Source organism: Nyctereutes procyonoides, unplaced genomic scaffold (assembly GCF_905146905.1).
Source record: "Nyctereutes procyonoides isolate TBG_1078 unplaced genomic scaffold, NYPRO_anot_genome, whole genome shotgun sequence".
Classification (NCBI taxonomy): Eukaryota; Metazoa; Chordata; class Mammalia; order Carnivora; family Canidae; genus Nyctereutes; species Nyctereutes procyonoides.
In genome coordinates, this window is record NW_026575135.1 from 6963015 (window position 1) to 6977277 (window position 14263).

General features: G+C 38.1%; 1 protein-coding gene across 1 annotated transcript; it reads left to right on the top strand.

The window, feature by feature from the left end:
* Nucleotides 1–4475: 4475 nt before the first annotated feature.
* On the top strand, nucleotides 4476–13813 carry ZNF883 (zinc finger protein 883). Its single transcript, XM_055302631.1, is given in 3 exon segments — nucleotides 4476–5017; nucleotides 12447–13061; nucleotides 13064–13813. Coding segments are annotated over 2 exon segments (795 nt in total). The 5' UTR covers nucleotides 4476–5017; nucleotides 12447–12916; the 3' UTR covers nucleotides 13714–13813.
* The last annotated feature ends 450 nt before the right edge of the window (nucleotides 13814–14263 follow it).

The window sequence follows — 14263 nt, forward strand, 5'->3', positions numbered from 1 at the left end:
GTGTCTCTTATGAATAAATCTTTAAAAAAAAAACACAAACTAAACAAAAAGAAAAGAAAAAATAATAAAAGAGAGACTACACAGCAGAAACCATAGGTGGCCCACCAAACCTAAAATATCTCCTATCTGGCCCTTTACAGAAAATGTTCAATCCCTAAACTGGAGTGTATGCAAACAGAAAAATCGATGAGAACAGAAAGTGGTTCATTGAAATAATACAATTCATAAATCTTGAATAGATTTAAGAGAAAGAAAAGACAAAAATTACCAATAGGAATAAAGGAGGTGACACCACTATTTCAGAGTTGAAAAGTTGATAGTTATTAATGAATTTATTTCAGAAATTTGAGACCTTATGTATAATGGAATATTTTCTTGAAATAATGTTGTTACCAAAACGGAGTGAAGAAGAATTAGAATACTGAAATAGGCCTGTACTGATTAAAGATGTTGAATGTGTAATTTAAAATGTTCCCTAAAAGAAAACTCCAGGTCTAGAGGCTTTACTGGGGCATTCTACCATTATTTAAGGACGAAATAATACTAATTCTACAAAAACTTTAGAAAATAGTGGAGGATTAACATTCTTCAACCCATTGTATTGGATCAGTATTACCCTGAAACCAAAGCCTGTTGAAGACATAATAAAGGAAATTATAAGCTGATATCCCTGATAACTGTAAACGTGAAAATTCTTTTAAAGTTAATATTTTGAGGGCCACCTGGGTGGCTCAGTTGGTTAAAAATCCAACTCTTAAAAAAAAATCCAACTCTTGATCTCAGCTCAGGTCTTGATCTCAGGGTCTTGTGTTCAGGCCTCAGGTAGTGAGTTCATGCCCAGGGTGGAGCCTACTTTTAAAAAATATTTTGAATACAATAAATAATAAGTGAAATGTATCCATCCATGTAATTCACAAATTTTTTTAAAAAGATCTTTATTTGAGAGAGTGAGCACAATTGAGGAGCAGCAGAAGAATGAGAAGCAGACCCCCTCCTGAGCAGGGAGGCCAATGTGGGGCTGGATCCCAGGACTCCAGGACCATGACTTGAGCCAAAGGCAGACACTTAACCAACTGAGCCACCTGGGCACCCCACCAAAAGAATTTTTTTTTAATGAGTGAAAATACATCTCCATAGATGCAGAAAAAGCATTTGACAAAATTCAACATTAGTGATGAAAACTCTCAACAAATAAACAACAGATGATAACTACCTCAACCAGTTTTATGGTTACTTCTTTCCACATAAGATTAGAAATAAAGCAAAAATGTCTGTCCTCATTTTTTAAAAAAGAAAGAGTGGGGTGGGGGTGGGGAGGAAAGGAGCAAAGGGAGAGAGACAAGCAGACGCCATAATGAGTGTGGAGCCCCCATGGGGCTTGATTCCAGGACCCTCAGATCATGACCTGAGATGAAATCAAGAGTCAGATGCTTGACTGAGCTGCTCAGGTGCCCCCTCATTTTTATTCAACAATGTGATAGAAGTCCTGGCCAGTTTAGTAAAAGAAAAAAAAATGCATACAAATTAGGAAGGATGAGGTAAATCTTTATTCATAACATGATCTTACCCATTTAAAATCCTAAAGAATCTACAAAGATTAAATCTTTTTTTTAAGATTTTATTTGAGAAGGAAAGAGAGAGAACATGAGTAGGGGGAGGGTCAGAGGGACAAACAGATTCCCTGCTGTGTGCAGAGCCAGACATGGGGCTCTATCCCAGGACCCTGAGATCATGACCTGAGCCAAAGTTAGATGCTTAACAACTGAGCCATCCAGGCACCCCAAAGATTAAATTTTATAAGTGAATTTCAGAAGTTCTTAGGATAAAAGACCAATATGCAAAAAATAATTGTATTTGTACATATTATCAATCAAATATAGAAAAATAAAGTTTAAGAATCCATTTACCATAACATCATAAACCGTAAAATAGGAATAATCAACCAAAGCTAGGCATTGAAGATTCCAAAATATTGCTGACAGAAACTTTAAAACTAAGTAAATGGAGAGGCTGATCATCTTCCATGGATTGGAATACTCAGTGATGTTAATATGTCATTTGTCCCCACATTGATCTACTCAATCAAAAGCCCAACAGGCCTTTTTTTTTTTTTTTTAAGAAATTACATGGAAACTTGTATGGAAGTACAAGAACCAAAATAATTTGGAAAGTTAACATTGGAGGACTTATACTATCTGATTTCAAGTCAGTGTAGGTATTGTCCTAAGGGTAAGTATAAAGAAAGTGTGATATTGGCTGAGCATAAACCTAAATCAACAGAATAGAAAGACAAGAGTGTTCAGAAACATACAAATACACATAATCAATTGACTTTTTAAGTAAATTTTTTGTTTGAAAATAATTTTAGATTTACAAACGTTACAAAGATAGAGAGGGTTCCCATATGCCCATCATCTGGTTTCTTCTGATAGTTCACTTCTTACATTACCATTGTACACTTGTGAAAACTAGAAAACTAACACATAAACGTTAATATTAATCATATTCCAGGCTTTATTTGAATTCCACTATTCTTTTTTGTTCCAGAATTCAATGCAGGACATCACATAGGATTTAGTCATTGTGTCTCTTTTGTCTCCTCTGGCCTGTGACTATTGATAGGTTAGCTAAATTACTCCATAAAGTGCCTCCTTGTCCTCCATTTTGTGTGGTTAAGGAACTTGAATGACACTAGCTCCTCCCTCATGTGCATGCCTCAGATAATAGCCTGCAGAGTCACAAGTAAGTAGTCTTATTGCATGGCTATATTAAAAAAATTTAGATTAAAAAATTCATTTATTTTAAAGAGAGATTCGGGGGGGTGGGGTGGTGGCGGCTCCATCTCACAACCCGGAGATCAGACTTGAGGTGAAACCAAGAGTCTGACGCTCATCTAATGAACAACCCGGGCACCCCTGTTTTTTTTTTTTTTTAAAGTTAGACTCCACAGCCAGCTTGGCCCTCAACAAGGGACTTGTACTCTGGACCCTAAGATCAGGACCCGAGCTGAAAACCAAGAGTCGAAGGCTTAACTGACTAAGCCACCCAGGTGCCCCAACTCTGTTCTCTTTTTAATTTCAGAAGTATAAATAACTACATATTTACCATATAGATGCACACACATAGAGAAATAGCCTATAATATTTATTTTAATAGTGGGTATCTTAGAATAGGCTTTTATTTTAATTTTGTTTTTTTTTTATTCTCTACAATCCACCTAATATTCTTTGTATAGAAAAAAAAGGTAAGGTATGTACACTCCCTTTTAATGAAGTGCATTTATTGGGCTCAAGAAGAGATGTGGAGGAGGGCACAATTTACAAGGATTCATCAAAGCACTGTTTTGGGTGGCATTAAGGTGAACATAACCTGAATACATAACAGGAAAACAAAAAAAAAAAAACACTAGAAAAAAAATGCTACCCTCAAAAGTTAGTTTTACTTCCTTCTTGATTGGAATCAATTCCTTCTTTCACAGACCCCTTCCCCACACAGGAAGAATGTGGCTGTGACTTATTTTTTTGAATTCTACCTACCTACCTACCTACCTACCTACCTACCTACCCACCTACCTGTATCTATCTATCTATCTATCTATCTATCTATCTATCTATCCTACAGTGTTAAACAGTAATTATCTCTTTGTTAAGGAATTCCATCTAGTTTGGGGTTCGATTTTTTTCCCGCCCTTTTCCCCTAACCTTGGTGAATAAAAGGTTATATTCATCTACTATTATAATGAAAAAGCTGTTCCTTTTATGTAAAGGTTAACGAAAAACCTGCATCCCTTCGGATTCATATTTGCCTATTGCGAAAGGAAAAGCTTTTCTTCGTCCCTTTTTTCTTTTTATTCGAATAACGAAAGAAAGCCAGCACCCCCCCTCCTCCCGCGCCCCTCCCCCACCGCACCCCCCCCCCCAGCAAAGTCGCCTGGAGGTGGAAAGGTAACTCTGCAGCCGGTAGGGGACGCTGCCGGCGGGCGCCTGGCCTTTGCCAAGCATGCTGGGAAATGTAGTTCCAGGCGGCTACGTGCGCAGGCGCACTTCCTGGCTTGCGAGGGGGAGGCAGAGGCGGAGGCTCGGGAAAGCCGGAGGGTGTTGGATTCTCCTTGGATCTGGTAGTGAGCCAGTTCTTTTTTTTTAAGATTTTTAAAATTTATTCATGATAGAGAGAGAAAGAGGAAGATAGAGGCAGAGACACAGGCATTGGGAGAAGCAAGCGCCATGCCAGGAGCCCGACTCGGGACTCGATCCCAGGACCCCAGGACCACGCCCCGGCCCAAAGGCAGGCGCTGATCCGCTGAGCCAGCCAGGGATCCCCGAGCCAGTTCTTTCCCAGCCGCTCGCACCGGGAGGAGGACCGGGAGGGACCTCCGCGCAGGACTCCTCGTGACCCGGGGGATGGGGCGGGGCCGAGGGGCCGAGGGAGAAGGCGGAGACTTGGCGGGCGGGGTTCGCGTCCGAGCTCCGCGCGAAGCCGTCGGCGGGAGGCCGCCTCGGTTTTAGCGGGACTAGGGCGGTGTCTCTGGGTTAAGGCGGAGGGAGAGCCCTGGCTGGGCGGGCACCCCAGGCTTAAGGGGCAGGGTTTGGGCTCTCACTTGTGGGTTGGGAGTTGGAGCTTGGGGCTGTGGTGGGGTCAGACCCTCAACCGGGAGGGAACGGCCGCTCCAGGAACTTCCCCGCACCCCGCACCCCTTCCCCAACCCCACCCCGCTCTGGAATGTAGGTCTCCTGACATCCACTTCTTTGCTTGCTCTCTCCTCTGAAATGCAGTTTCCCCAGAGGCTTTTTTATTTTGCAGGTACGTTTTTTGAAGCGTGTTCTCTAAGGAGCTGTGCAATTGGTTCCCGACGTCCTGTGGGCTCTGAAGAGCACCTCCAGCTGGTCAGACAGGGTTCCCATAAAGACCGTCTTGACTCCTCAGGGCCCCTCGCTTTTTCAGCTCTGCCTTCTCAGGCCTCTCGTGTCCTAGACAAGATGGCATTAAGAAGGAAGACCTGACTACCTTCTTGTCTTTGGTGAGCAAAATTTTTCTTTTCTTTCTTTTTTTTTTAAGATTTTATTTATTTATTCATTCATTAGAGACAGACACAGGCAGAGTGCTTCCTCGCAGGGAGCCCCATGCGGGACTCGATCCTGGGACCCCAGGATCACGCCCTGAGCCAAAGGCAGATGCTCAACCTCCTGAGCCACCCAGGCGTCCCCAGTGAGCAAAATTTTTCAATGCCAATTTATACCTTCAGCTGGTTTTAATTTCTAAAGTTCCCATCTGAAGTTTGAAAAATCACGTGTAAATATCCTTTGAAATTTTCTTAGATTGCTCATAACTTAAATGTATGTTATATGTATGCAGTTATGCATCAATATATATGTATAGGTGTTCTTTACATATATACATATGTACATATGTTCTTTACACGTTGAAATAATTCCTAGCATGGCAAGATGCTCACTTGTGAGAGGCATGTGAGAACCGAAACTGAGGAAATGCAGAATCTTCCATCTTACACTTCACTCCTAGCCCTATACTTTCTTGAGCCTAATTGGCAACTCTGTATACACGAAACGTGCAGGTGCAGGTGAGTCTGTAATGCAACTCGGTTTTACTTTTTCTTTCCTGAAATATCATCTCTGTGCCCAGAAGGAGGAAAGATTTTTCTTTCATTCACTGAATACATTGTTGAGGGCCTGCTTTTTTTTTTCCCCAGTAATGTTTGAGGCATTGGGGATACAGCAGGTGAACAAAACCAAGTCCCTGCGTAGACGGAACTGATGGGCTAGGGTGGGCACTCAGACAATTAACAAGTAAATATGTCAGATAGTGACTAGCGGAAGAAACTGCATTAGAGACACGGGCTTAGGGAGGGCCTGGGACAGCTGTTATTTCATGTAGTGTGATGTTGAGTAGAGACTTGAAGGAAATGGGGTAAGCCTTGCACATATCTGAGGTTGGGGTGGGGAGTTCCTAGGCAGAGGCAACAGCAAATGCAAAGGTCCACAGGCTCAAATGTGCTGAGCCTGTATGGAGGAGGCCATTGTGGACAGAAGAGTGCGCAACAGCATAGCAGATGTTGAGATGAGAGAGCTAAGAGGGTCCAGATCACACAGGGCTGTGTAGGAGTTTGGCTTTTATCCGGAGTGAGAAGAGAAGCCATAGGAAGGTGGCTGTGGTAGTTATTGTTTAATCAGCTCTGTTGAGGTGTAATTTACATGAAATTTATCGATTTTTATAGGAGGATTTTGAGAAGGACATGTTATTGTTAAAGGAACCCATTTGGGTGCTCTGTGGAGAATAGACTGTATGGGAATAAGAGCAGATATAGGGGATTTAGTTAGGAACTAAGGCAGTGATCCCCATGAAAGATGATTCCTCTGTTTTCTTTACTCTCCCATTCCTACCAGCCATGTGACATGTTACTCCAGCTCCTTGCCCATGTTCACCGTCGACTGATGATCCTGCTTCCTATTTCACTGAAAACAACCAGAAAAGAACTTCCAAAGGCTCTCACCTTCACATCTACCAACCTTTCTGGAAGTATTCCCATGTAGTCTGTCCTTTGTTACTATAGAGAAAAGGTCTGTGCTCTAATTTATGGCCAACCCCTCTACTGGTACATTAGATGCCACTTCCTCTCATGTACCCAAGCCAGGGTCTGGGATAATCATTGGGCAAAATTGCTGATAGTTTTGTTGTTCATGTATATTTTGTATTTGGATATATTGACAACAGTAATTTTTCCTGAAAAGTTCAAATGCAGATTTAAAAAAATCATAAATGACATAATATTCATCAACACTGATATGCCCTGGAAGAAATTGCTTTAGTTATTTCATGCTGCTTCTGCCATTCTTGATTTACAAGGGACTTCTGTTTGAAGAGTTTAACTGTAGCCATATTGGAACAGAACAAAATGCATAGGATTTCCTACTCTTCCATGTGTGTCTCATTTTTAGTTTAGTTTATTTCAAATAGAAAAGATCTTAGCCAATTCTCAAAGCTTTGCTATCCTTATATTCAGCTTGGGCTTAGATGATTGAAATGGCATATTAATTTCATTTCAGTTGTGTGCATTCGTGAAAGGAGAATTTGCTTTACAGGCATTCAGTGTCAACCAGGAGGCTGTCCATTTAAAATGTTTAAATTTTAAACATTTACAGCTATCTACCTATTTGATTAAAAATGGATACATTGAAAAAAATGGATACATTGTTATGATCATCATTTAAACAATTTATAATGTATTTGTGTCTTTAGAAAGACTCAGAGAAACTTGAATAGCCATCGCTACACTTCTAAACCACTGATTTTTAAAAATTTTTATCTCTATGAATTAGATAATTCAAAATATTTTTTTCATCATATTTGTCATTTTCTTTTCATAAGTAGTGTGTGGACTATTTTTAAGTGGAGGGAAATACTACTGAAGTTGAGAATAGGAGAGAGGCTATAATGCTAGTCCTGCCAGGGACTAACTGTGTGACCTTAGACAAGTGACTTAATTCCTGCTGGCTTGAATTGTGTCTTGGGCAAACTAGGGAATTAGTCTTCAGGTTTCCTCAGCCACTTTTTAGCTCAAATGCCTGACATCATGATCATTTGTGAGGTTCAGAAAGAAAAGCCTTTTGCATCTAGTCCTTGTGTTCATCTTCTTGTCTTTACTGCTCTAACAACATCAGTCATCCCTGAAAAAAAAAAACAAAACAGAATTCACAGTTAGATGGTCTGAGGAACATGGCAAATATTAGGACAGTCCCACATCTTTGCCTGGCTGATTGTGGGGATGGTTCTAAGATGAGAGAATAGTAACCACCAGGGGTTTTAATGACAGATGTCAGGTCACCACTATAGTAGGAAGTAAGAAAGACAGGATCTATGATGACATTTTTGAGGGGTTGCCGTGGTTCTGTCTGGCTACCAAGATCGAGAAATCTCACAGAATCAGCAACAACATCAGAGGTATAGTTTAGAATTGTGAGCTGCAGGCTTCTAGAAACTAAGATGACAAAGGAAAAATATCAGTTTGTAGAAAAGCAACCAAGTACTCATTGAAACCTCTAAAATGCAAGGCACACCCTACCAAGTACACGGGGCTTTAAAAAAATCGGTGATTATGGTCCTTGCTTACAAATATGAAAGCTGACCACAAGAACATTAACTCTAAACTTCCTTTGCAGTTAGACGATGTTCCATAAATGCTGGATTGAAAAACGTAATCAGTAATGGTTTAGCTGTAGGTAGGTCTGCATAGAAGAAGGGAGACAGATTAGATGATATTTTAGGATCCTAATCCTGTTCAATTCTGAATTGTTTATGGTAGGGTCATAATACATCCTGTACACTTTGATTGACTGTTGAGATGTAGAGAAAAATAGTGTCTTAAATTACACTTCTTAAGGTAGTAGGTTTAACTGGCAGGATGCTGTAGTTCAAAGACCACTGGATTGGGAATCAAGAGAATTCTTCACTTATTCAGTAAATACTTATTGGATGTTTTCTAGTTATTTTATAGTTTTATTTGTAATGTTTCACCCTGGTTCACCAATAATTTATTTTTATATAAGGCAATAGTGTTAAGTTTATTTTTTCCCTAAATGGATAGTAGGCCACTTATCCCAAGACCTATTTAATCTCCATCTTCCCCCAAATATTTGAAATGCCACATTTATCCATGTATTAAATCCCTAAAAAAGAATGGGCCTATTTCTAGGTTCTTTATTCTGTTTTTTTTTTCTGTCCTTATGTCAGTACTGCCCTGTTTTAATGAACATAGCTATATGTTTTGCTGTGTAATATGGACAAATCCCCCTTCAGCCTCATTTTTGTTTTTCAAAAATACATATTCTGTAAGTAAAATTGGGATGCCTATTAGTTTTGTGGGGCTTCTATAACAAAGTACCACAAACCGAGTGGCTTAAAACAAGAGAAATTTATTCTCTTATAGTTCTGGAAGCTGGAAGTCCAAAATCCAGGCGACAGCAGGGCCATGCTGCCTCTGAAACCTGTAGGGGAATCCTTCCTAGCTTCTGGTGGCTTGCTGTCTTTGGCATTTCTGGCTCACAGCTGCATAACTGTAATCTTTGCTTTCATTGTCATGTGGTGTACTCCCCACGTGTCTGTGTCTTCACATGACCATCTTCTTACAAAGACACCAGTCATACTGGATTAGAGAGGCTTACCCTACTCTAGCGTGACCTCATCTATATATCTGCATTGACTCTTTCCAAGTGAGGTCACATTCTGAGGTACTGGGGGTCAAGACCTTCACATATTTGGCAGGTTGGAGGTGGGGGCGGTTCCTTCAACTTAGAGAACTGGCATCTTTAAAATATTGAGTGTTTTCATCCAGAAACATGCATTTTCAGTTGTCTTTAGCTGCTGAGAGGTGAGTAGAGTATTGCTGTTTTGAAGTTGCTGTGCCTGTTTCTTACACTGTTTATGGGATTGTTCTATTTGGCCCTGATTTTCAGAAGTTTGACTATGAGATCTTTGGACATGCTTTTCTTTGTATTTAGCTTGTCTGTGGCTCGCAACTTCTTGAATATAAGAGTTATCAGTTGGAAAAATCTATCCTTATTCAATGTTCTCATTCTCTTCTTGTTTTACTTCTCTGTACTCTCAATGGATACAGAGTGGTGCCAAATAATGTACTTTAAATCACTCTTTAACTTAGAACCCTGGATCCTCTTTTTTTTTCTTTTAAGATTTTGTTTGTTTATTCATGAGAGACACACAGAGAGGCAGAGACATAGGCAGAGGGAGAAGGAGGATCCCCGCAGGGAGCCTGATGTAGGACTTGATCCCAGGACCCCAGGATCGCACCCTGAGCTGAAGGCAGACGATCAACCACTGAGCCGCCCAGGTCCCCCACCCTGGATCCTCTATGAACAACTTGCTAGCCCTCCACTTTGTTATCTTCAGATCTTAGCTTTACTCTTTCTTTCAGCACTGGTTGCATAAGTGGTCCCTTAGTGAGTACATATTTGATGTGTTAGGAACCAGTGGCACTGGAGGATGTGCCAATGGACTTTATCTTGTAGGAATGAAAAGAACCAGGTCACCATCAGACTTTGTAAGGGAGGTGATGATAATTGTAGGAACCTTTTGCCCTTGGATATGTAAAGCTTTGTAATTACTACAGATTACAGTGACTTTCCCCCAAAACGTCCAAATATATTTTATAAGTGCTTATCCAAGACTGGGCTTGTTTTGGGACCAGAGATTTTTAAAATTTTATTTGTGCACAGAGATATTTCTTTTCCTACTAAACGTGTGATATTTCTTTTCTTCAACGCATTGCAAATGGATAGCTTATTGTGCCACCTTAGCAGCATCAACATTTCCATATCTCAGAGTTCCCGAAGACAACGTAGGACACATTTATGAGATCCATCCTAAACACCAAGCCTATATCCTAAACCAAGAATGGGATATCAGCGCTTTAAGGATGTTATCTTTCAAGTAGTAGATCTGTATTTACAAATAACAGGAGAAAAAGGAGAAATGTCACAAATACTTAATCAAGAAAAAAATAAGATAGCTAAGTAGCAACCGAATAACTAGAAATCCTTGTAAGTACCAGTCCGTCTGTCTATTGTGGTGGTGGTAGTAACAATATTGGTACTAGGAGGAGGCAGATTTGGAAATGTTGGCTAGTGCCTACTGCACAGAGCCCTTCTATCCGTGTCAAAAACTGAGTTAATCTGAGTGAACATCAGCTTCATTTCTACATGTCTTTATCCATATTCTCACATTAACTCTGTGATCTCAGAAAAGGAGCATTCTTCTATTGCTAATTAATCTCTCCTTCTATCCCCAGACTCCATTCTTTTCCACTCATCAAGGTTTTAATACCTTGGTTTACTAATTAACAATTCAATCATTCCCAGTTCTAACTTCAGCCAAAAGTTTTTCTCTTTTTTTTTTTTTAATTTATTTACGATAGTCACACACAGAGAGAGAGAGAGGCAGAGACACAGGCAGAGGGAGAAGCAGGCTCCATGCACCGGGAGCCTGACGTGGGATTCGATCCCGGGTCTCCAGGATCGCGCCCTGGGCCAAAGGCAGGCGCCAAACCGCTGCGCCACCCAGGGATCCCCAAAAGTTTTTCTCTTAAAAGAATTCTTGCATGACATAGTTTACTTTTTATCCACCTTTCAATTTTCTTCTCTCCTTTAATTACCAGACCTGCCATAATAGTAGCTAACAGCCTCAGTTTCTCTTCTGTGGTAGTCTTTGAAGTAGATTCTTCTGTTTTTATACTAACATCATTTGGAAGACACTCCTGAATCCTGAATTCCTTCTTGATAGCACCCTGTTCTTAGTCCTTTCTGTAGTCAGACTTTCTGCTGTGTTTGATGTTTTTTCTTTGTTTTTGTGGCATCAGTAGATTTTTTTGTTCTAATCCCCTTCCAAATGCTTTTTAATTAGCTTCACTTTTTCCCTAACACAAATGCATGTGCTTTTAAGGTTTATTTTCTACTTATTTATTTTTATCTTAAAGAATCCATGCATTCTAATATCTTCATAGTCCCCTTATGTCATTAACTCCCTGAAATGTCTCTGTCAGTCTAGATATTTCACTTGTGTTCTGTCCCCTTAGTTTCTCCTGCTTGGAGCCTGTCTCCACTTAGATGTCCCACTTCAGTTTAAACTCAGTATCGTGAAAAATGAAATCACCAACTTTCCCTAAGGTGCCTCCTTTTCCTTCAATATTTCTAGAATTAGTAACACTATTAGGGTGCTATTATTTCCTCTGTTAATAGGACCATAAGTAAGACTGTTAGTTCTAAACTTATTGGCTAAAAATTATTGTATCTTTATCAACTTCATTTTGAAAAACTCCCCGTAATCAGTGTCAGTATTTTTTAAAAATTTCTTTCTTCCTTTTTATGTTTTAGGTTTGCTCATACATTAAATTATTACTTTATCCTAGTCCAGACTCATATCATTAATATTAAACTTTTTGCTGAATTCAGTAGCCTTATTCTTTCATTTTCCACTATAGATGAAATTAACAAGCATCTGTATCTAAAATGTTTCATATTCATCATGTTATTGCTATGACAGAAAACTTTAGTTTTCCTATCTTCTACTATATGGCATTGAATATGTTTGTCAAAGTTTTTATTAACAATCACATTTCACTTTTCCTTTATTTTTTTTTACCTCTAGTTCCAGAGATTGTTAATGTCATTGACTTTTTGTCATGTCATGTACTTTTCTGTGCCTCTATTTTTTTTATTATGCTATGCATTTTGTCTCAATGCTTCCATTTCTTTTACTCTGCCTATTTGTATTAATTCTTACCTTTTTTAAACTCCCATATTAATCAGGACCTATACTGTATCATCTTTTGTTTCATTATAACACTGGTTCATTTTTATTTTTATTATATTTTTTCTCTGTAATTGTTGAGTGGGTTTTGTTTTTTTCCTTTTATATTCCAGAGGGAAGAAATGTTGTCTTCTCCTTAATCCTGGATACTATATCCAAAGTCAAAACATCAACTCCAAAACAGAAATCTTCTGAAAAAGGATAATGTCATGGCTTGATGTTAGACATTTTTCTAAATGACGATTCCTAAAACTTTGCATTAGAAGAATTGGAATTTGATAGCAAGCTTGAGAATGCTATTAAAACTGAATTACAAGGACACTCAATTAAAGAAGAAGATCATTAATAATTTTGAGGAAGTATTTAAGCTGAGCTCAATTCTTTTTAAACAACTAGCAGTTTCTAAAGACAATTATGACATAAATGATAGAGGCTTAAAGCATAGTTCTGTGGCAGTTGTTTTTTTTTTAAAGGCAGCTCATAAGTGGAAAATAATTTCTTACATATAAGAAGGGATGCATTTTTATCTAAAATCTTACTTATTCTGGAAACAATTTAAATATAAAGCCATAGTTCAGTACTAATGGAACCTGAGAAAATTGGTATGAGAGAGAAGCAGGAATGTAAACTATGTGGTAAATCCTTCAGCCAGAACACTAATCTTATTCAGCATCAAAGAATACATACTGGGGAGGAACCTTATGGATGTAATGAATGTGGAAAAGTTTTTAGAGCACTAATTTTATTCAACATCAAAGAGTCCATACAGGGGAGAAACCTTATGAATGTAATGAATGTGAAAAAACCTTTAGTCATAGGTCATCCCTTAGAAATCATGAGTGAATTCATACTGGAGAAAAACCCTATAAATGTAATGAATGTGGAAAAGCCTTCAGTCATACCCCAGCCTTCATTCAATATCAGAGAATTCATACTGGAGAGAAACCCTATGAATGTAATGAATGTGGAAAGGCCTTCAATCGGAGCACACATCTTACTGAACACCAGAGAACTCATACTGGAGAAAAACCGTATGTTTGTAAGGAATGTGGGAAAACCTTCAGCCGGAGCACACAGCTTACTGAACATCTAAAAATTCATTCTGGTGAGAAACCTTATCGATGTAATCTGTGTCAAAAACTCTTTTGCTATAGAACATCACTAATTCGACATCAGAGAACTCATACAGGAGAGAAACCCTACCAATGTAATGAATGTGGGAAATCTTTCAGCTTAAGCTCCACCCTTACTAAACATAAGCAAACACACACAGGGGAGAAACCTTATCGATGTAGTAAATGTAGTGATGTTTTCTATCATAGTACATCTTTAATCCAACATCAAAGAACTCATTTTAGAAATGGAATCCTATCAGAGTAATGAATGTGGGGAAGCCTGCTATACCTAAACACTCAGTGGTAAGAAACTCTAGGATTGTTATGCAAGAAAAGCTTTGGGCAAAATGCTCATTTTGTTTGTACTGAGAAAAAAACAGTGTTCTTGCCATTAATCCTGAAAATGTGTTATCATTGGGATAAAAACATAATGGAATTATCCCTAAACTGGTTTGTTTTTAAAAACAAAATTATTTTTAGAAATAATTTACTACAAATATATATATTTGTAGTAAATATAAATATTTACTAATAAATATTTATTATTTAAATAATAATAATAAATTATTAAAAATAAATAAATATATATATATATTTATAATAGATAATAATAAATATTTTTATTTATTATTAGATAATAGTAATATATCTATTACTATTTATATATAAATATAAATATATATCTATTTATATTTATATATTTAATATATCTATTAAATATATCTATTTATAATAGATAATAATAAATATTTATTATTTAAATAATAATAATAAATTATTAAAAATAAATATATATATATATATATTTATAATAG